At 43.4% G+C, this 20,884-nt stretch overlaps 2 protein-coding genes across 5 annotated transcripts; one reads left to right on the forward strand and one right to left on the reverse strand.

The window, feature by feature from the left end:
- Positions 1-4,687: 4,687 nt before the first annotated feature.
- Positions 4,688-9,346, reverse strand: PTTG1 (PTTG1 regulator of sister chromatid separation, securin). 2 transcript variants are annotated; one of them, XM_071443151.1, is made up of 6 exons: positions 9,172-9,346; positions 8,329-8,432; positions 7,852-8,030; positions 7,079-7,157; positions 6,493-6,642; positions 4,688-5,542 (listed from the first exon to the last, which is right to left on the reverse strand). In XM_071443151.1, the coding sequence occupies exons 2-6, from the start codon at positions 8,408-8,410 to the stop codon at positions 5,463-5,465; spliced, it is 570 nt and encodes a 189-aa protein (XP_071299252.1). In that variant the 5' UTR covers positions 8,411-8,432; positions 9,172-9,346; the 3' UTR covers positions 4,688-5,462. The 2 variants fall into 2 exon arrangements, with proteins under 2 accessions (XP_071299252.1, XP_071299253.1); XM_071443152.1 differs by having other exon boundaries at positions 9,154-9,346.
- Positions 9,347-9,369: 23 nt separating this feature from the next.
- SLU7 (SLU7 homolog, splicing factor) lies at positions 9,370-20,193 on the forward strand. 3 transcript variants are annotated; one of them, XM_071443148.1, is made up of 16 exons: positions 9,370-9,452; positions 9,850-10,026; positions 10,631-10,784; positions 10,998-11,078; positions 11,826-11,990; positions 12,133-12,198; positions 13,539-13,586; positions 14,087-14,218; positions 14,493-14,590; positions 15,992-16,059; positions 16,252-16,391; positions 17,157-17,318; positions 17,730-17,834; positions 18,010-18,084; positions 18,319-18,423; positions 19,339-20,193. In XM_071443148.1, exons 2-16 carry the CDS (start codon positions 9,863-9,865, stop codon positions 19,516-19,518), a joined length of 1,743 nt encoding a protein of 580 aa, XP_071299249.1. In that variant the 5' UTR covers positions 9,370-9,452; positions 9,850-9,862; the 3' UTR covers positions 19,519-20,193. The 3 variants fall into 3 exon arrangements, with proteins under 3 accessions (XP_071299249.1, XP_071299251.1, XP_071299250.1); XM_071443149.1 differs by lacking the exon at positions 9,370-9,452 and adding an exon at positions 9,475-9,663; XM_071443150.1 differs by lacking the exon at positions 13,539-13,586.
- Positions 20,194-20,884: the final 691 nt, after the last annotated feature.

Consider the following 20,884-nt stretch of genomic DNA (forward strand, 5'->3'; position numbering starts at 1 on the left):
GAACCTAGGTAGGGAAGTCACACAGGCAGAGTTAAAATTAAACTCTATATACTGGACAGCATTCCCCATCACATAGAAATGTTGCACTCCTGGATGCGGTGCCAGGAACAATATTTGGGCCTTAAGCCTGGACAGTCACACAAGCACTGAAACCCTACATGGATAACAAACCCCCACCAACTTTTGCAGGTTCCAAAAGTGGGTAGAATACTTAAAGAATTAGCTGTTCCACACATGATGCATTTGGTTCCTATGTGTTGTCCTCGGTTTCAAACTTGTTGTTGAAGATATTAGGAGAACAAATGATGTTTTGCTCTCTGTATTAATCAGAAAACTAGGATGCTAATTCCAACTGAAAAAAAAAATCTGGAGAAGGACAAACAGAATTGGCTGGGTTCCAGCACTAGAAAAGGCCCTTGCCTGTCAGCTTTTCCTGATTATAATCTTCTCTAAAGCATCAAATCACTGTAGCAAAAGACTTAATCACAGCATGGTCACATACACCATGTGGGGAAACCAAAACACAACTGAAGAATAAGATGAGCTCCCTCAAAGCAACTAGATCTCAATGCAAAGCATTTCCAGATCCTTCCTAGTTTCAAAAGAAACTCAGACTAAGGCATGGGAAGCTATGCACAGAAGAAAGAACTTCAGGAGGAGGTTTTTAATCCTTGAAGGAAGCTGTTAAGAACTTGTTATCTGAACAAAATAAGGCTGGAGGAAGACTGGGTAGAAGGTAAAAAGTAAAATCCAGAACCTAGTTGCAACTTGCAAGTTTTGAATATCTTCCAGTGCAATAATCATTCCTAGAAAAGTTCTGTGCTGTTGGAATAAATTTTTCCAGAGGAATGTTCCCACTCTCATTTTCATTTTGGCTTTTTTCCTCACACATGCTTTGAGAGGTCAGCACACTCTTAGAACCAGGAGGCATTGCATTTACAAAATGAAGTTTTGTAAACTACTTTACATAGCAAGGTTTTTTAAGTCAGCTTTGCAATTAGAATTCTTGGTTTCATAAAAGGGGACCCTTTAACTGACAATTTTAAATACCTTAAAAAAAATGTATAAGCTCCTTTACAAAATCCAGGAGAACATAATAAGCTCTACTCCCAGCAAAGCAACACACAGCTGCTAAAAACAGCTCTCAAAGGTTGTGTATCATTTAAGAAGGAATATGATGGACAAGGACTAAACAACACCTAAACAGCCTCAGGAAGAAAACAGTACAGACAAAACTTTCAAGCTGAGAAGAAGTTCAGAAAAAAGTACTGTTTGCTACTGGATATGTTTAGGTGAACAGAACTTGATACATTCCCTAAAAACAAGCAGAATTCATCAAAGAGAATCACAACTTATTTCTGCTGCCTGAAGTTTTCACAAGCAGCAGGTACCAGAAAACCAATTGTGGTTAAATGCATTTTTAAAAGTAGATTGCCATCATGCTGACTGAAGTGCAAAATCCTCTGAACTAATAAATCCAGCAGCACCTTATATTTGATTAAAGAACCTGATGATAGGTGAGCTAAACATGATGTTAATTTATTGATTCTTGAAGCTGGAATGATTTTGGTCACCTGGCCTTACAGAAAACTGAAGCCAAATAATAGCTGATTCATGCTTGGTTTTCTCTGCTTTTTGTTCTCATTCCAAAACTGAGTCATAGAGACGTTGAAGAACAGGCAAAGAAAACAGCCCTGTTTTGGAATCAGGTGTTCCCAGATGGGGACATTGCGGCACAGAGGGCGCTGCGACCTGCCCTGAGCCCAGCCTGTCGCTGTCACACACGATGGCTCAGCAGCACAGGGGGCCAGCTCTGTGTCCCTGCCCAGCACAGCTGTCCTGAGCCCAGCCTGTCGCTGTCACACACGGTAGCACACGGAGCCAGCTCTGTGTCCCTGCCCAGCACAGCTGTCCTGAGCCCAGCCTGTCGCTGTCACACACGGTAGCACACGGAGCCAGCTCTGTGTCGCTGCCCAGCACAGCTGCCCGGAGCCCAGCCTGTCCCTTCGGAAGGGACACCGGCCGCGATACCCACCCACCGCACGGGCTGGGGGAGCTGCAGAGCTCCGTTTGCCGAGCCGAGCTGAGGGCTGCCGGGGCCCTGCGGTCGGGATTGCCCTGAAACAGCCCCAGGAACAGCCCCTGCTGCAGGGCCAGGAGCACATTTGGGCCGTGTCTCTGCGGACAGCGCAGCAGAGAGCAAAGGGGGAAGGTTTGCACTGTCAGCCCCGGCTCAGCCCGACTCGCTGCACTGAGGGACGGCTCCTCTCCTCCACACCTTTCCCGGGGCACATGCACGCCGCAGCTGGGAAAACACTCCAGGAAAAGGGAATATTTCCAGGGTTTTTTCCTAAAACCCACTCGCATCCAGCAGATGGCTATTTACAGAAGACCAATACAGCATCTTGCTGTCTAGATGTCAGAAGAAATTCGAGCAGCAGTGGAGAAAAAAAGTAAAGTAACAAATGGGGAGAGGCCCGCTCAGTGACTGTGCAGCCACCGCCCTGGCCCCGCTCACAGGGAAAGCTCTGCTTGCGTTTTGCAGAGAGGCTCAGGCTTTGCCTTGCGGGAAGACAAGGCTGTGCATCCCGCATCCAGGAGAGCTCTGTGTCTCGCTGGAATCCGTGTTACACACGGATTGCTGTGGCCCCAGAAAGAGGTGGCCTAAGGCTGCAGCGCCCGCGGCAGCCGACCCCGCCCGGCTCTCCCGCGTCCCCGGTTCCAGCGAGTACCGCGGGGCTGTCCCGCGTCCCCGGTTCCAGCGAGTACCGCGGGGCTCTCCCGCGTCCCCGGTTCCAGCGAGTACCGCGGGGCTCTCCCGCGTCCCCGGTTCCCCGCAGCCGGGCTCCCTCTCGCGGCGCCGCTCGCAGTCACGGCTGCTGCGGCCGCACAACGCCGCCTGCCAGGGCCTCATCATTCCCCCGCATCCCCTCTGCCACCCACGGGTCCCTGGGCTCGGTACGGGTCACAGGGAGAAAAGGCTCCAGGGAAGAGGCAGCAGTACTGCTTAGCTACGCTCACCCTGCAGGGACTTCGTGCAGGCAGCAATAAGGCAGAAATAGTGTATTCTGGGGCACATTAACAGTTTTAAGAGCAATGAAGTTTTGTGAGGAAGAAGCCATGGGTTTTGTGCGGAAGTTACGAGATTCATGGCTTTGCTAACCCTAGAGAGACCAGTTGCCTGCAGGCTTCTCATTTCTGTTCTTTCTAAACAATGGAAGATAGAGTGCCTGGCTGATGGACTGCTCCCTGTAGTCACAGGGTAAAGGCACTCTGAATACCTTCGTGCCCACTCGTATCCTCCATCTCCCACTAATGAGGCGATGAAGCCATCACAGCCACCTACACCGTGTGCGAGGTACCAAAGGCATGCAGCACCACGGCAGCGATTTCAGGCTGCAGGAGCAGCAGCTCTAACAAGGCTGTTACCATGGTGCCACCCACTGCCAGAACTCTGCACACAGGATGGATGGTCTGATGTGCACTGAAGTTACTGAGCCTGCTGAGACTCTTTTCATGTGCATCTCCAAACTCTCCTTACAGAAGTTCAGGTAAGGGCTTCAAGAGAGTCTCACAGGAAGAGCACAGTTCTTTTGCAGAGTGATAACCCACTGAAAAAGTCCCTACTCTGTGCATTTCGTTACAATCCTGGGCTGCCAATTATGTACCCATGAGGTCTATTAAAGGCTGCCACCACACAAGCATTCATTTTCATTACAGCCATGCATTTACAATCCCCAATATCTCAGATCTTTGCAGGAAGCATAAACTGATCAAGCAAGTAAACCCAAACATTAGAAGCAGTTTTTAGTAAGATCACTGTTGTGGAACTAAGTACTCAAACAACATTTTGAGCTCAAGTTGCTCAAGTCAGTACTCCTGATAAAATCCCAAGAGAAAATATAACTTAGTAAGTATGAAGAGCTATGTGGGTCATAGCAACATTATAGCAGTTAAAGAAGTTGATTGTTTTTAGCCACCAGTAGAAGTCAGTGTTAACACCTACCTGAAGCAATACAAAATTCCCAGTGCTCCTGTGCCAGCACTTCATGGGCTGACACCCAGCAGGCTTGCAGCTCTGAGGCCATGAGCTTACATTTTCCAAAGAGAAGACAGTACCTTGTGACTGATGGGAACCTTGGAGTCACCAAGAGCAGGAAACTCCACCCACAGATGGAGTCTCACCACAGCTTTGTCCCAGGAATGTGCATTTCCCTTTAATCTCAGTCAGAGTTGAAAAGTAAATGAGGAAAATAAAAGCCAGCTGAAACAAGTGGAACTTTCCAATGAATGTTCATAAAATTAGGCTTTGTAAAAGCAAAAGCTTCAACCTGCATTAGTCAGAAATCCTAATGAGAGCAAAAAGCCCGAGATGAGTTTCACTGTAGCAAACAATTTACTTAATCCTACCACTACCATCTTCTTTTCTACACCACATCCCTATGCAGACAGACCACCAACATTCCCAAGCCTGACTCACCCCATCTTTCTGCAAACCCACTCCACCAGCCCCACAAATAAGTATTTTAGCTCCAAGATTAAAGTCTATCAGTACCAAGAGGCCTGTGAATCTGAAATGATTTAATCATTACCTTTGTAAACATTACGCAAATACTTGTTCAGTTCACTATGAAATTCTGCAAGCATGTTTTAAATTTTTTAATGTGCATGTGTACACACACATGTGGACATGGTACAAAAGGCTTATTTATTTGATTGTACAAAAAGATCTAGGTTCTTGATCATAGTGAGTATTTCAAAGTAACAAAAAAATCTCATTTCACCCCGATAAACTTCCATAACATAAACGAAGTACTAGTGCCACTCTCCCAGTGTGGTGTCTATACATACAAACAGTTACTACCTAAATTCATATAATAATACCTAAAGTCATAGCCATACTGTGACTCATACCTCTGCTCCCTGGGGCCTCACACACCAATGTTTTTACCTGTGTGCTGCCTACCAACAGGCCATGTGATGGCCCTGTGTAACCACATTCAGTGCCTCAGTTACAGGCACTTTCCTGCAATAAGTATCTACAGCTGCATAAGAACCCAACACACACCACCTCAGCTGCTGTGAAGGGCAAACAGGTTGAAAGTGAAAACATCAGAAGAATAACAGCTCTAGTGCTTGCTTTACACTAGATACACAAATTGGTTCAAACCATTGCATGTTTGATGGATCAAGAAGGACTTCAACCTGTCACACACACTCCAACCTGCAGGTACCAGCTCCTAGATGAGGTGACAACAGTGCTTCAGAGCCTTGCTTAGGAGTTATCCAGGCTCTGCTTTACCTGCTTGTCAGAATCTCCTCCTCAAAGCTCTATTTTGCTACCTACATGTTGGGCTCACTGTAGGAAAAGGAAAAGTACAATAGTATATAGGTTAAACTAGACTTTATTTAAATACAGAACTATATGAAATTGGACCTCAAAAGAAATTTCAGAGCACACATTAATCATCATACAGTGGAGGTGGCATGTCAATGATCTCATCCAGGGTAGCAAGGAAGTCAGCAGTTGATTGTAGCAAGTCTGAAATTTAGAAATAAATCAAATCAGTTTCTCAAACTCAGAATGCACTCAAACTCAGAATGCACAAACAAACAAGCTCCCAGCAGCTCTGCATAAACCTGTTGAATAAGCAAGGGAAATATTGCTTCATTGTATAAGTCAGTGCCACCAAACTGATCAGTTTGCAATGCACCACAAAAGATTGCTCAGTGCTTTTCACTGGGTAGAGTTAATTTTCCTCACAGCCACTGGTATGGGCTGTGTTTTGCATTTGTGCTGGAAGCAGTGTTGATAACTCAGGGATGGTTTAGTTGTGTGAGCACTGCTCAGCAACAGTCAAGGCATTTTCTGCTCCCCACCCCACCAGCGAGGAGGAGGCTGGGAGTGCTCAAGCACCTGGAAGGGAGCACAGCCAGAACAGCTGATCCCAAGGGGCCCAGGGGATATCCCAGACCATATGGTGCCATGCTCAGCAGACAAAGCTGGGGGGAGAAGAAAGGAGAGACATTTGGAGTTAGGGCACTTGTCTTCCCAAGCCACCATTGCATGAGATGAAGCCTTGCTGTTGTGAGGATGTTGAAGGGAACTGAATGAATTCCTTGTCTTGCTTTTCTTAAATGCATGGCTTTTGCTTTAATTATCAAAACTACTTTTATCTCAAAGCATGAGGTTTTCTCACATTCTCTCTTCTGATTTCTTCCCCATCCCACAGCAGGGGAGCAAGTTGTGTGGTGCTTGGCTGCAGCTGGGTTAAGCCACAAGTCAGTGACACCACTCTGAGACAATTGCCTGACCTGGCAGCCTTGGCCAGGTACACTGAGCTTGGCTACACAGCAGAAGCTGTTTGACACTGGTGCACTGCTCTGGTGGCTCAGCCAGCAGCAGCAATTCACTGCTGCAGCCAGCTGGCTTTTTGCTCTAACCACTGATGAGCATTGTGTGTACTGGAAGTCTGCAAAGTTTCCACTTACTGGATTCCCATGAAATCTCTTCAGTCTTCACTGGGGAAGAAGCCATGTTCACACATCTGTCATATGTCCTCTCAAATACCATGAGGGGAACACCACACAGGTTGATATTGCTGAGTTTGTATTCTTCAGGAAGATCAAAACTCTCAAAGTCTGTTTAAGAAAGACTGTTAAGTGTGCAGTAGCCTGGGAAGCTGCAAACTCTTCTAGACTACATTAAATAGGAGCCAATCTAAAACACCACAACAGTCTCCTCTTATGGAGTATTTACTTGCAGTTACACCTTTCAGTTGTCCATGAAACCCCATACACCAACCCTGATGGAAACACTAGGCTGCCTAATGGAACTGCTAATGTACAGCAGTTAGTAACTTCAGCAAGCAAAGCAAAGCATCAACACAGCAGTCTTTGGCACAGCAGTTTGCACACATGAAGAGGAAAGTTAAGGACACACTTTGAAGGACTGAAAATGAAATGGGCTGGCCTAAGAACAACTTTAGAAGTTTCATCTTCAACTCTTATATCCTAGAGCAGTAGGAATCATTAAAGCCTTATTACTAATTTTAATGATTACATCAATAGTTCTTACCTTGAGGATCCAAAGGAAACATATTTTCTATTTCTGGCCAATCTTCTTCAGCCACTGTATGGCAGCTTTCTAATCCAGTCTTGTTGTTAGGCATAAAAAGAGGAAGTAACATTATTTGAGCTGCTGTAGAATATCTGTAGTGGCTTTCTTGTGCTGTTCAGGTCTACAGACAAGCATACCTGTCATACTTTTCTCACTCAGGCCTAAATTCTGATGCCTTCCACACAAATAAGATGAAGATGGGCAAATGTTTCAGCTGAGTTTATGCAGTGCAGTACTCTATGTGACTGCACTAGAACAGGTAACTCTTAAGATGTAATTAAGACAAACTCAGACTATTTTCTCTAGAACCATCTACATAGGTGCCCTGCTTTTAGGCAGGATAGAGTTCTTTTTCTTCCTAGCAATTCTTATGAGCCCATGTTTTGGATTCATGATGAAATGTATATAATAGCTCTTTCAGCTATTGCCAAGCAGTGTTTGCACAGTCCAGGCCTTCTCTGCTCCTCACAACCCCAGCAGTGAGGAGGCTGGGGGGGCACAGCCAGAACAGCTGACCCAGCTGGGATAGCCCATATTGAGCATCCATGGCATCTCAGCAAGGAAAATTGGTGGGAAAGCAGGGCTACCACTGCTCTGGGACTGGCAAGGCATTAGTCAACTGCTGGCAAGGAATTGGTTTTGTTTTTCTTTTAGATTTTTCATTATCAGCAAATCACAGCAGGTAAATTATGGATTTCCCCTCCTCCCCAGCATAAGTGTGTTGTACTCACTTTGTTCACAGTGCAGGGCTGATTCTTCTGTTTTAGCTTATCCATCTTGCTCATGACTCCTTCAGTTTTATTCACATTTCCAAGAGCCTTTCTGACAGAGCAAGTTGTGACTGGAGAAGTACTGATTGCTTTTTTAGGAAGTGGAGTGTTAACTTGTTTTCTTTCAGCTAAGACTTTTGCTGGAATGGGGGGGAAGAAAAAAAGCAATCAGCAACCCTAAAGTTTGCCTAAGTAAGTGGACATGCTGGCAAAGTAGCTATCATGGAAATTACTTTTCACTATCTATAACTCATAAGCCACATTTATGACAAAAGCACAGAGTTATCTTCAATTTTATACCAACTGATGAGCTTGGAAGAATGGGTTGGGTAAGTGGATTTATGAATAGAAAACTATTACCATTAAAAGCACTGAAAAAAATATGTGATTTATGCCCTTCACTTGATCCCTTACTGGCTCAGGGCAGCAAATACGCACAAGATCCTGAAGGGAGCTTCAGCTGACTCTTGGGAGCATGAAGTTCACTGTTCTCCTGATCAACAAAGATCAGAGTTGCCATCTTCAGATGGATGAGGGCTACCCTGTAGAGTCCAGAGAGGAAAAAGGGAAAGAAAACACTTTTTATCATTTGTCTCATCACAACACACTTTTTAAGCAAGCCCCATTAAAAATAACAGAGCTGTCACATACTGGTCTCTGGACAAGGGAACAAACCCCTACTTCCCACCATTATACAGCAGGTCAGGTAAAACCCCTCAGGTTTGAAGGCACTTTTAGTGCTCGTTGCTGCCATTACGCAGGTGAACATGCAATTCCTCATTACAGAGGAGTGCAGGAAAATTCAGAATCACAGTTAGTGAGGCTGGAACAGATCTCTAAATAATCGAGTCCAACCTAAACACCACCATAGCACCAAGTGCCGCATCCAGCCTTTCTTTAAAGGCCTCCAGGGACAGTGACTCCACCACCCCCCGGGCAGCCCTTTCTAATGTGTAACCACCCTTTCTGTCTGGAATTCTTCCTAATGGCCAGCTTAAATCCCCCCAGCACAGCTTGATGCCATTTCCTTTTGTCCGGCTGCTGGTTGTCTGAGAGAAAACACCAATCTCCCCCTGGCTGAACGTGCTTTCAGGTGATTATAACGAGCGATAAAGCCCCCCTGAGCCTCCTCTTCTCCAGGCTGAGCACGGCCCCGGCCCGTCCTCATCACAGCTGCGCCCCAAACCCTTCCCAGCCTTACTGCTTTTCTCTGTACAGCCTGAAGCACAAAGCCAGATACAAAGTCCCAGTCTCCGGCCCTACCCCGAACCCTCAGCTCACCCAGAAAGCGACAGCACAGGAAAGCCCAGAGCTACAAAAGCTGAGCGGCTCTCAAACACCTCAGTGCACCCTGACAGCCAACGGCGCCGATTTTTAAACCGGCCCCGAGCCGCCCATTGGCCGCTTCGACCCACGCGCGGCAGCCGATTGGCTGAGCCCGCGGCCGCACACGAGCTCCGGGCGGGGCGGGCAGGGCAGGGCAGGGCACGGCACGGGAGGCGGCTCCGCCCCGGAAGTGTGCGTGCCGCGGGGCATTGTGGGACGGCGCTACGGCCTGGCAGGTAAACAGGGAGGGGGAGCGGGCCGGGATCCGGAAGTGGGACCGGGATCTGGGATTTGGCTTCGGCACCGGCTTCGGCACCGGCTTCGGCTTCTGGCAGGGTGGTTTCTGTAGGCTCCGAGCAAGTGCTGGCCTAGCGCTGCTTCCCCGCGGTCGTTCTCTCGCGTCTCTTCCGCGGTAGGCGCAGGCCCAGCTGCCCGGTTAGCAGTGAGGTAATTCTGTGCTTTCGGTGCTGGGGCTTGTTTGTCAGGACAGCGGTATGTCGGGAACGCGTAATCCGGAGTTAGCTCGTTTCACTGGGTGACACACAGTCACGTTGAAGAGCTGTGATGTCAGAGAGTATTGATCTGTAAGGCTTTTCTTTTGCTTTCTAATTTTTTTTTTTTTTTTTTGCTAAGGAAAAAAGCCAAAATGGCCTCAGGTGCGGTAGCGAACGCCCCTCCTGCCGGAGGGGCAACTGATGTGAGCCTGGAGGAACCAAAAAAAATGACGAGGGAAGATTGGAGGAAAAAGAAAGAATTAGAAGAACAGAGAAAACTGGGGAATGCACCTGCTGAAGTGGATGAAGAAGGAAAGTAAGTTTTAGTAAAGCTGTGGAGGTTCTAAAGCTGCTGAGGAAAAATGTCTTTTTGTGTTGTGGTTACAGAGCAATTGTGAGGGTAACTCATGGTTCCAGTGTGAGTTACTATAGAAGTAAATAGCTAAACTTTGTGTTTTATTATTCCAGTCATGAGATACTTTCTGGAAAAATGTAGGTTCGGTGTTTATTTTCTGTCAGCTGCTGACGGATCTGCTGAAAAGTCTAAGCCATGAAGCTAATAACACATGGTATTTTAAAAGTGAGCAAAACACAGTACAGGGATCTTTTACAGCGTACCTCATCTCTTGCCTCTACCTTGCTTTCACAGGGCTTGTTGCTTCTAAGAAATGTTGCTGTTTTTTTTGCTCAGTAACATTACACAGAATAAGCCATTTGGTTTGGAGTCAAGTTTAGGTGAATTAGGTGACAACAGAGTCTGTGTTTATCAAACTGAGAATTTATTTTGTAGTGTGTTGTTCCAACTTCATTGATTATCATCACTCCTAAAGCATTTGAACTTTAATGTGTGGGTTGTTTGTTAGACTCAGTTGTTTTGGGTTTTTCCTTGCCACATGTTCATTGCACAACATCTTTTACAGAGATATCAACCCTCATATTCCTCAGTACATCTCCTCAGTGCCATGGTACATAGATCCTTCTAAGAGACCCACACTAAAGCATCAGAGACCTCAGCCAGAGAAGCAGAAGCAGTACAACTCCTCTGGAGATTGGTACAAACGAGGAGTTCAGGAGGTATGCAGGGTGCTTTTCCCTGAAATAAGGGTTTGGGCTGATTACACGGGGAGATGTCTGGCTGTGTGCTTTTGAGGGGGGCAGGAATTTTTATCCAGCAGGCAGAACCTGTTTGGGCTTTGGGGGAGGCTCACACTCCTGAGTGGTGTTGCAAGCATGAAGTTGTTGTGGGAGCTGTCCCAGGGCTGACACTGACGTTGTGTTTGCCCCCAGCACGCCGTGGCCACGCGGTACCGCAAGGGAGCCTGCGAGAACTGCGGGGCCCTGACACACAAGAAGAAGGATTGCATGGAGGTGAGGGCTGCATGGGGGTAAGGGCAGGGCTGCAGGGGGTGGGGGCTGCATGGGGGTAAGGGCAGGGCTGCAGGGAGGTGGGGGCTGCATGGGGGTAAGGGCAGGGCTGCAGGGAGGTGAGGGCTGCATGGGGGTAAGGGCAGGGCTGCGTGGAGGTAATGGCTGCATGGAGGTAAAGGCTGCACGAAGGTAACCCCCCTTTTGGCCCTGCCTTAATGGCCTTGAATGCCACAGGAGTTTCATCTCTGTGAAAAACAGCTGGCTGTAGATGAAATACTGGGCTTGGAAAAGCTGTTTTGGAAAATGTTACAAGTAATGAGAGACAGCCTAGAAATTTCTAAAGAAATTATTAATGAACAGGGAAAGTGATAGAATTCAGTGTGTCATCCATCAATTCTGCTTGTCATGAGATCTGTGCTCTAATAATAGGTGAAAATGTTATTTTCTTGCTAATTGCATTAACTCAGGTGCTGCTGTGTCTGTCTTCCTGCTTCATCTCAAGTAGAAGCCACCCCCAGAAACTGTTTTAATTGCTTCCTTAATTGTAGAAAATAGGAATTTATGGAGTTTGAAGTCAGTTGTGCTACATAAAAGAGCAGAACTACTTGCATTTATTTACAACCCACAGCCTTACAGTGCTGAATTTAACTTGCTTTAGAGGAGCTTAATTGATAGCATTTTTTAAAGGATATGTGAGTGAGTAACCTGATGGACTGATCTAACCATCTTTTTTTTTTTTTCTTTCAGAGACCCAGGAAAGTTGGAGCAAAATACACAGGCATGAACATTGCCCCAGATGAGCATGTGCAGCCCCAGCTGATGTTTGACTACGATGGGAAGCGAGACAGATGGAATGGGTATAACCCAGAGGAGCACATGAAAATTGTGGAGGAGTACTCCAAGGTTGATTTGGTACGTGGGGGCTGTGGTTTATTGGGGACAGAGTTATGTTTGGTGTGGCTGGGCTGGGAGGAGGGACACTTGTAGTGTGCTCTGCTGATATTAGAGCTGGTGCTAAGAAATATTTAAACAAATGCATTTTTGTGCTGCACAGGCCAAACGTACCCTGAAAGCCCAGAAGCTTCAGGAGGAGTTGGCATCAGGGAAGCTGGAGCAAGTGGTAAGTAAACTTAGCTAATCTATTTTTGCTTAGGCTGAATGAATACAAAACAGATTATTTCTGCTTTCTAACTCTTTCACTCTCTACACAAGGTCTGCTATTGGGTTTTATGCCCTTCAGTAATTTAAAGGTTTTCCTAGCACCACCATGTTCTGTGTCACACTCGAGAACTTGAAGCATCTTCTTTCAAATGAAAATTGCTTTGTGTTCCCCTTACAGACAGAAATTCTGTGTGACTGTTATTGTTGCTGAAATTATTTACATGGAATTTTGGAGCAGAAGAGCTTGTTTTCCATGCAGTAACTTTTTTTCCTATACCAAAATGCTTTTCTCCTATTTAAAGATTGGTATGGTCTGACTAGTGCTGAGGTGATGACTGTGCATTGATTTAGTAATGTTTAAATAAATTGGGATAGGAAGGTGTTTCCCGAAGAAGAAGCAAATTGGTTTAAGTTAAAAATCACTGCACAGTGACTTATGAAATGGGCAAAAAACCAGAGACTGCTACTGGTCAAGTCCTGACCTAAAGCCTCCTTGCAGAGGCTCCCCCGTGGGTTGTCACTAGATGGCATAGTGAGCTCCATCTGCCGCCCAGCCCAGACTACGGTGCTTTTTACAGACCTCCCCAACAGAGGAGATTCTTTCTCTTTTCATGCCCATTCTATGAAGCAAACACTGTTGGCTTCTGTGTATTTACTGCTTGTAAGTGGCACTGTAAGAAGCAAAGTGTGTTTAAATTTAAGAACCATCTCTGAGGGAGAGGACTGAGACTGGTTTGCATAGTCAGTGCTGCTCTGTGTTCCAGGGCTCACAGCTGTTCCCAGCTTCACTGCTGCAAGTATTCTTCAGTTAAAGACTAAGCAGGTTAAAAAAATAAAACCTGGCTGTGTTTGTTGAACTTAAATTCTGCCTAAGCGCTTAGTATTCCTGTAAATCCTGACTAAATTCTTGAATACATATCTCCTGAGTTCCTTTTTAAGCTTTCAGAGTTGCAACTTGGTTGTATTTACGTGATATGAAACGTTACAATCTAAATCCTCAGTGTTCAAAGGTGTAACAAGCTCTAAATAACAGCAACAGTTTTAGAATTTGCTGTTCTTGCTAAGAATTGGAAATTTTCTTGGGGATACTGTGAAAAGTTCTCCAAGATGTGTCTATCACAGAGACAGCTAAGAGCATTCTACTAGAATGTTATGTAGCAGTGTTTCTGTTTGGGGCCAATGTAAATTGTATTTTGTATCCAGCATGAAGCTCTGCTTTGATTGCCCTTTGTATCCCTGCTGCCTTGCTTTTTTCTACTATCTTGTCTTCTCTGCTGATGTGCTCTTTGTTTGCTGCAGAACTCCCCAAGACACCAGTGGGGAGAAGAGGAATCAAATTCACAGACAGTAAGATGATTACCCACTGCATCACACCATGGGCAAGGAAAGAGCCTGTAGCTAGTGGAGCAGTAAAACAAGGGTGGCACAAGGGTTTGAATGTTGTGTCCATGCCACTGCCTACCTCTTCTTTTGGGGAGAAGTTGCTGGATTTCATAAAGAGGCTTTTTGTTTTAATTCCTATGTGTTGTCAAACCTTAGGGATGCAAGCACATAACTACATTTTAACACAGAGTATATTTTGACCAAAATAACTGTTTTCTTAATATCATCATAGTTTATATTTTGATAATTATTTTCATAGAAGGAAGTAAAAATTCTTTAAGAAGAGTGTTTCTGAAGTGTTGAATGCTAGATTAGCCTGAGAGCACACTTAAGCCCAGGTCAACTGTGCCACCTTGTAACTACAGGGATTGCAGAGTTTTAAGGAAACCACTAAAATCAGATTGTTGTACATGTCTCCACAGTGAAGGAACTCTTCTAATTAGAAATTCTCCATTTTTTCTCAGGAAAGAGATCATAACAGTGAAGATGAAGATGAAGACAAATATGCAGATGACATTGATATGCCTGGGCAGAACTTTGACTCAAAAAGACGCATCACGGTCCGAAATCTGCGCATTCGGGAGGACATTGCCAAAGTGAGTAAAGAGCTCTGTGCAGATCTTCTTCTGTGTTCCTGGGAGCTAATTTCATCAAATGACACATTCAGTTATTAATGACTTTGTTTATGGGTCTAGGGGTTTGGAAGTTAAGGTCTATTCTCAGTTCTGTTCCTGCCCATGTTATGACTTCATCAAGGTCATCCTTTTGCATAGATAGAACTTCTTAAAGCATCTAAACTGGAGGGTGCAAGAGTAACCTCAGTTCTTTCAAAATCATTAAGTATCTTTTATGTTGTTTTTTTTCCCCTAGTACTTGAGGAATCTAGATCCAAACTCTGCTTATTATGATCCCAAAACAAGAGCAATGAGGGAGAACCCTTATGCCAACACAGGCAAGAATCCAGATGAGTAAGTTAAAATGAGGTCATGCCTCATTTTGTTGTATATCCAACAAAACTCTTAAATTTATATTAATAATTTTATATTTTCTTTTACCTGTATGTCCTTTAGTTAATGAATCTGTAGTCAGTTACATGTACACATATTAGTTAACCTAGGAAAAAAACTCTTATTTAGAAACGCATTTTGGTTTAGAATATAAAAGTGGTATTTTTGTAATACTGACTGATCCTTAATCTTCAGGGACATGTGGACCATGGTTTAGTGTAATTATCTGTACAAGGGCTAGGACACTGCTGCATCTAGAGGTGATGCCTGTAAACAATAATTATATTTATGTAAAATATTTCAGTAACCAAATCTTAAACTTTATCCCTTGTTTCTTGGTTCTGGAGACTAGCATGGTGTGTTTGTGGTACCTAACAAAATATTTTTATTAGGAATAAGATCTCCTCCTGTATTAATGGATTCTGCATAGAAAATGCAGCTTTGGCATTGTCTAGATAGCTTAGTGAAAGCTGCCATGGGCTGGCTTTTGGCTGCACACTTGGCTGTGTCCCTTAACCCCCAAGTCAGACACCTGACCTGTGTTGTGCTGTGAATGTACAGAGCCAACAGGCTGTGAGTAAAACGTGTTCAGAGAGCAGTAATTGGGTTAGCTCACTGCCTAAAATAGAATGGCAGTGCCTAAATGATAGCAAATATTGCTCTTTCCACCTCTCCTTGCCCCCAGCTACAGTAATGCCAGTCAATTGGTTTTTTTAGATGCAGATGCTTTTGCTTCTCTGTCAGGTCATAATTTGACCTATGTTGAATCTAAATTTCTGCCACAGCTTTTCAGACTGTAAATTTTCAGAGTGGCCTTAGGAAGATGGAGTGGGGAATTGGATTGGTAGCATTTTTTGATCCTCAGTATGTGTTTCATGTGCTGACTGTGCATCTCTTCAAGGGCCATTGATAAGTGTCTCACTTTACTGAGAGCAGTAAAGGTATCCCAGGCTTTCTTAAACTCAGCCAGATATGCTGGGTCTGGACTGAAGAGTCAGAAATCCAGAAGTGAGAATCACTGTGCTGGAATATCACAGACTGTTTTTGCATATTTATTGTGTAACTAGGTCCAAGTTTAACTTGTAGTGCTTGGCATCTCAGACAGAACTCCAGGGCTGTGTCATGTGTCCCTTGAACACAGACATCACAGTTTTTGAGTGGCTGCCTAATGCCAAATGGCTTTGCAGGGAGCATTTTTGCTTCCTGTTCCAGGTTTTTGTTTCATATATGGAGTTGGATGTACCTTCTCCTTCTGTTAACTCCTAGTGCACAAGAGAATTTTTACTTGCCTGTTGCACTTCTGTGTTTGTGTTTGAGAGGAAATCATGTTACAAATGCTAAGAATTGTGTTCTTTTCTGCAGAGTTGGTTATGCAGGTGACAACTTCGTTCGCTACACAGGCGATACCATTTCCATGGCACAGACCCAGCGTAAGTGGGCTTTGGGCTTGGGGTTTCTGAAGGAATTGCATTTAAAATACTTAACAATGCTGCTTTCTTGCAAAAGAGAAATAAATAAATCTTTATAAATTGAGCCTTATTTGAAATTGCTTCAGAGTTAAAGGCTGTATTTTGAATGTGTGTCAGTTTTAAAGTACTGAGTGGAACCTCTTGTGTACACAGTGTTTGCCTGGGAGGCTTATGACAAAGGCTCTGAAGTTCATCTTCAAGCAGACCCTACAAAATTAGAGCTCCTCTATAAATCTTTCAAAGTGAAGAAAGAAGATTTCAAGGCACAGCAGAAAGAAAGCATCCTAGAGAAGGTAATAGGCATTTTGGTTTATTTAATAGGAATTCTGTTTGAAGTCTGGGTCTTGGGGAACAAGTAAGATTACTGATCCTATGTGAGAGGGCATCAGCTGTTCTCAGCAGCTTAGACTTAAAATACTTTTATATTTATACACACAATCTCATCAGTTGATGAATTTTATATAGTTTAGGGACCTTTGAAGGTCTGCTGGTATTGATATTATTGGGAGCTCTTCCCTAAACTGTCAGAATTTCTCCACTGAAGAAATCTGAATTTCTTTCTGACTCAAATTTTGGGTACAGTGTTTTAGATAAATACTTATTCTATTTTGCAACTTGTCTTGGACAGCTGAAAAAGAACTAAATAATCCATTTGGATTCTAACTATGTCAACATTCAAGTTTGGAGGGGGGCAGGAAGTATTGCTCTGCTTCTACCCAAGCTGGTCTTTGGCTTAGTCTCTAAAGATTTTCTGCTTTGAGTGAGGAATATCACTATTGTCATTCTCCAAGCATAAAACAAAACAAAAACAAACAACACAACAAAAAACCACATGCACACCAAAACCCCCACAAAACTAAACACCAAAAGACACCACAGTGGCCATAGGAGATGATGTATTTCTGTCTTAACTCTTCACTAAAGATTAAACTGTCTCTGTCCACTTTTGTGCCTTCTTGACAAGGTACCAAAGGTGCTGTTTCTGAAATGTTTGCTTTACTATATAAAAGGTGGGTTTTTTCCAAAACTACTATATGTCATTTCTATTTGCATTTTAGTATGGAGGACAAGAACATTTAGATGCCCCCCCAGCTGAACTTCTGTTGGCTCAAACAGAAGATTATGTGGAGTATTCTAGGCATGGAACAGTCATCAAAGGACAGGAGAAAGCTATTGCTTGTTCTAAGTATGAAGAGGATGTGAAGATCAACAACCATACAGTAAGTCCTAGGTTGTGTTTAAAATTTTTTTTAATTAAATACCATCCCATTGGATGCAGTACAATATAATTAATACACCAAATACATTTCTCCTGTCTCAATGTGACACTCTCCCTTTTCTGTTAAGGAGAAACTTCAAATTGTCATAGTTGTGATGTGAATTTAAGGAGTTGCCATGGCAATCTTAAGGAGAAGTTACTCTGTTCACCTTCCACTTTGAATATAAGTTGACCACATCCTGTTGTGATTCTCTTTTTTGACAGTGTACCTGTAAGGTTCATGTAAAATAGCAAAATTATTTCTCTTAGCTTCCTTTTGGATGTTGGAGTAATTTGCTTACCAGGATATCAGCTCAGGAGGAAATTGCAGCCTGCCTCTTACAGGAGTAACTGTGTGTGTGTTCTCCTGCAGTGCATTTGGGGTTCATACTGGAAAGAAGGCAAGTGGGGTTACAAGTGCTGCCACTCCTTTGTCAAGTACTCCTACTGTACAGGAGAAGCTGGGAAGGAAATTGCTGTAAGTATTCTCTTGTTTATTCATATAGAAAGAGCTAAAGAGCATTCATATCCCTTACTTAAGGTTTTTGCTTTTTGAGGGAAGTTGGTTTTTTAGGGATTTGTGGGATTTTTTTGTCCTTCTCCTTTCAGATGTGGTCAGTAACAGGGTATCCTTGTTTTTGTCTGTTGTACAGAATACAGAGGCAAGTTTAATGGAGGAGCAGCCTGAGGATGAAGAACACATGACAAAACCCAAAACACTGATGGAGGTAGGATGTTTCCCTTTCTCAGGAAGACAGATACTTCTCCTCAACATTTTATGTACAAAATTCTGTAGAGTCATAATAAGCCTGAAAATTACTAGACTGCATTATTAGAGCATTAACATCTCCATTGAAAACTAGGCTTTCCAATAGCATTAATAGAAGTTTGGATTTAATGGTTTGGGCATTATTAATGTTGGCAAGCTCAATCTTAACAGTAACTTGTTTCCCACCTTACAGATCCACCAAGAGAAACAGAAAGAGAAGAAAAAGAAGAAGCACAAGAAGAGCTCAAACTCAGACAGTGAGGGTGAAGAGAAAAAGAAGCAAGAAAAACTAAAAAAGGTGCACTATAATCTTCAGTGGCTTTGTGGCAAAAGGAACATGACATATTTTACAGTATCAGTTTTATGAAGCCTATAATGTAGTTCTGGTGATCTACCGTGGGGTAGTTTGATGCTAATTTTGAGCTAAATTAAATTTAAAATGCTGTTAGATGTTCTAAAGTCCATCCCCTATTCCTCAGGCAAACCTTCAATAAATGTTTAGTTTTGAAGATGTAATTTAGATGACTTGGACCATTTCATGTCTAGGCACCTATTACACCTGTAGGTCTAAACAGACATTGCAGAACACAATGATCTGTGTATTGAAGAAAGATGGAGAGATCAAAGCAGTGTTAAATCTGAACTTAGCACTTTGTATCCCAGGCTTGGCCCAGTCTCAGCTGATGTAACAAATCCATGGCCCAGGCCATCACTGAGCAGCAGTGTGCTCCTGTGGCCACAGCAGCCTGCTCTGGGCTGCTCTCAGAGGAAACCTGTTCAAACTCTGCCTAATTAAAGCAGAGTACAAATGCAACTTCTTTTCCAGTAGCAACAGTAGTAGTGTGGGGAATGAGACAGCACACAGCATTTAAAAATTAAAACCCCAAACACAGAACAAAAAATAACAAACAATTCATTTGTACTTGCTAGATCACGATTATATTTTAGGTAGATCCTGGGAGTTTCTACTTGATTCTGACATTTGGAAAGAGATTATAGTGTCTTGTTTACTCAATAGCATTTTACTATCATTTTATGTTAAACACTAAAAAATAAGCATTATGTGAAATGTGCTGTGGGTTAGCCAGCCAGATGTGCATTGCTTATCCCACCCTTGCCCATCATACAAGAATTTAGGACAAACCTTCATTGTTGGGTTTTTTAATCTTAAGTTTCACTGTAGAATTTTTGATTCCCTTTGCTCCCATTTCAGGCTCTAAATGCTGAAGAGGCTCGACTTCTCCACATCAAAGAAATCATGCAGTTGGATGAGAGGAAGAGACCATACAACAGCCAGTATGAAACCAGGGAGCCAACAGAAGAGGAGATGGAGGCTTACAGAATGAAAAGGCAGAGACCTGATGACCCCATGGCATCCTTCCTTGGGCAGTAGCCACAGGAGGCCCCATTCCAGTACCTGAGACTTTTCCAGTTGTTTACAGCTCTCTCTAGACACTCGATTCCCTTGCACCTGTCTAAAATGGCAGAAACCTTTCTGTGCTCTGAAGAAATTTGTGAAAGCTTCTTTCAGCAGACATGAGCAGTACTGGAGTTCTGTAAATGTGTGTGTATGTATACAAATACAGGCATATATACACACACATATGTCATATATGTATAGATTAAATAAATACACCCACTCTGTAAGATCTTGAAGGAGATCTGACTGAAATCCTAGGTTTATTTGGCCAACTGTATGTATATATTTATATATTTGGCTAACTAATGCATAGAGTTGTGATACAGTAAAACTGACTAGTTAGAAGAAATGGTCAGCAGGTGTCAATATAGAACAAAAACTGTTGACAAAATTTGGCACAACTACTACTAGAGGTTCTTACTTGTAAATCCTGTATCATGACTGTAAAAGAATACATAATTTCTTGATCATTTTGCAGTAAGTACTTTGGAAATGTAAAAGTTAATTGCTTTGTTTTGGTTAAATCAATATAAAGGTCTTAAGTGCTGTCTAGCCTTTTAAATGAAAGGGTTGGTAGAAGCTGACTGTAGAGTTTTTAAATTCCAGTTGTTTCTTCAGATGTATTTCCACAGAAATTTCAGTTGTAAAGATCTGTGCTCTTGGGTTTTCTTTTGATGACAGTGTCCTCTTACATGGTGTGACACCAAGTGTCAGGCTCTAATCCCATGTGAGAATGTGAAGCAGCATCTGCTTTGGTTTGGCAATGTTAGTCCTTAAACTGGGAGTTTTCCCCTTTTAACTGATTAAAGGTTGCACTTGGGGCAATAGTTGATCCTTGCCCCATCTTTAGTCTGGACTGTAAAGGAAGAGAGCTCCTTTAAAGGGTTGTCAGGTTATTTATTTTAACCTTGAGAGGACAGTGTGTTATCCTGAGACTTGTTCTTACACAGCTGCAACACTTATCTGATGATTTAAAAAACCTCATGCGTGCATTTCCAGCTAGAATCCTCCAGTCAGATGGATAAACATTTGTCAGAATAAATGGCAGGAAATGTGAAGCAATGCTGATACACTCAGAACCTTCCAGGAATAAACAGACCTGTCTGGTTTTCATCAGGAATATGAAAGGGCCTTTCTCCTCTTTGGGGGTTCATTCTGGGTGCAGCATTTCATGCTGGTTTGAGAACTATGTAAGATTATTTCTTAGATCATGAGCTTTTTTGTACTTGCCCCACTTACTTTACAGGCTTCTCCAAGAACAGGAGATGAGTATGGTCAGAATTTAAAAATACCATTTTGCTCTTCACCTGCCCAGAACTAAATATGCATTGGGCTGTCC

Source organism: Agelaius tricolor, unplaced genomic scaffold, assembly GCF_023055355.1.
Source record: "Agelaius tricolor isolate 1412-34295 unplaced genomic scaffold, bAgeTri1.0.p SCAF_18, whole genome shotgun sequence".
Classification (NCBI taxonomy): domain Eukaryota; kingdom Metazoa; phylum Chordata; class Aves; order Passeriformes; family Icteridae; genus Agelaius; species Agelaius tricolor.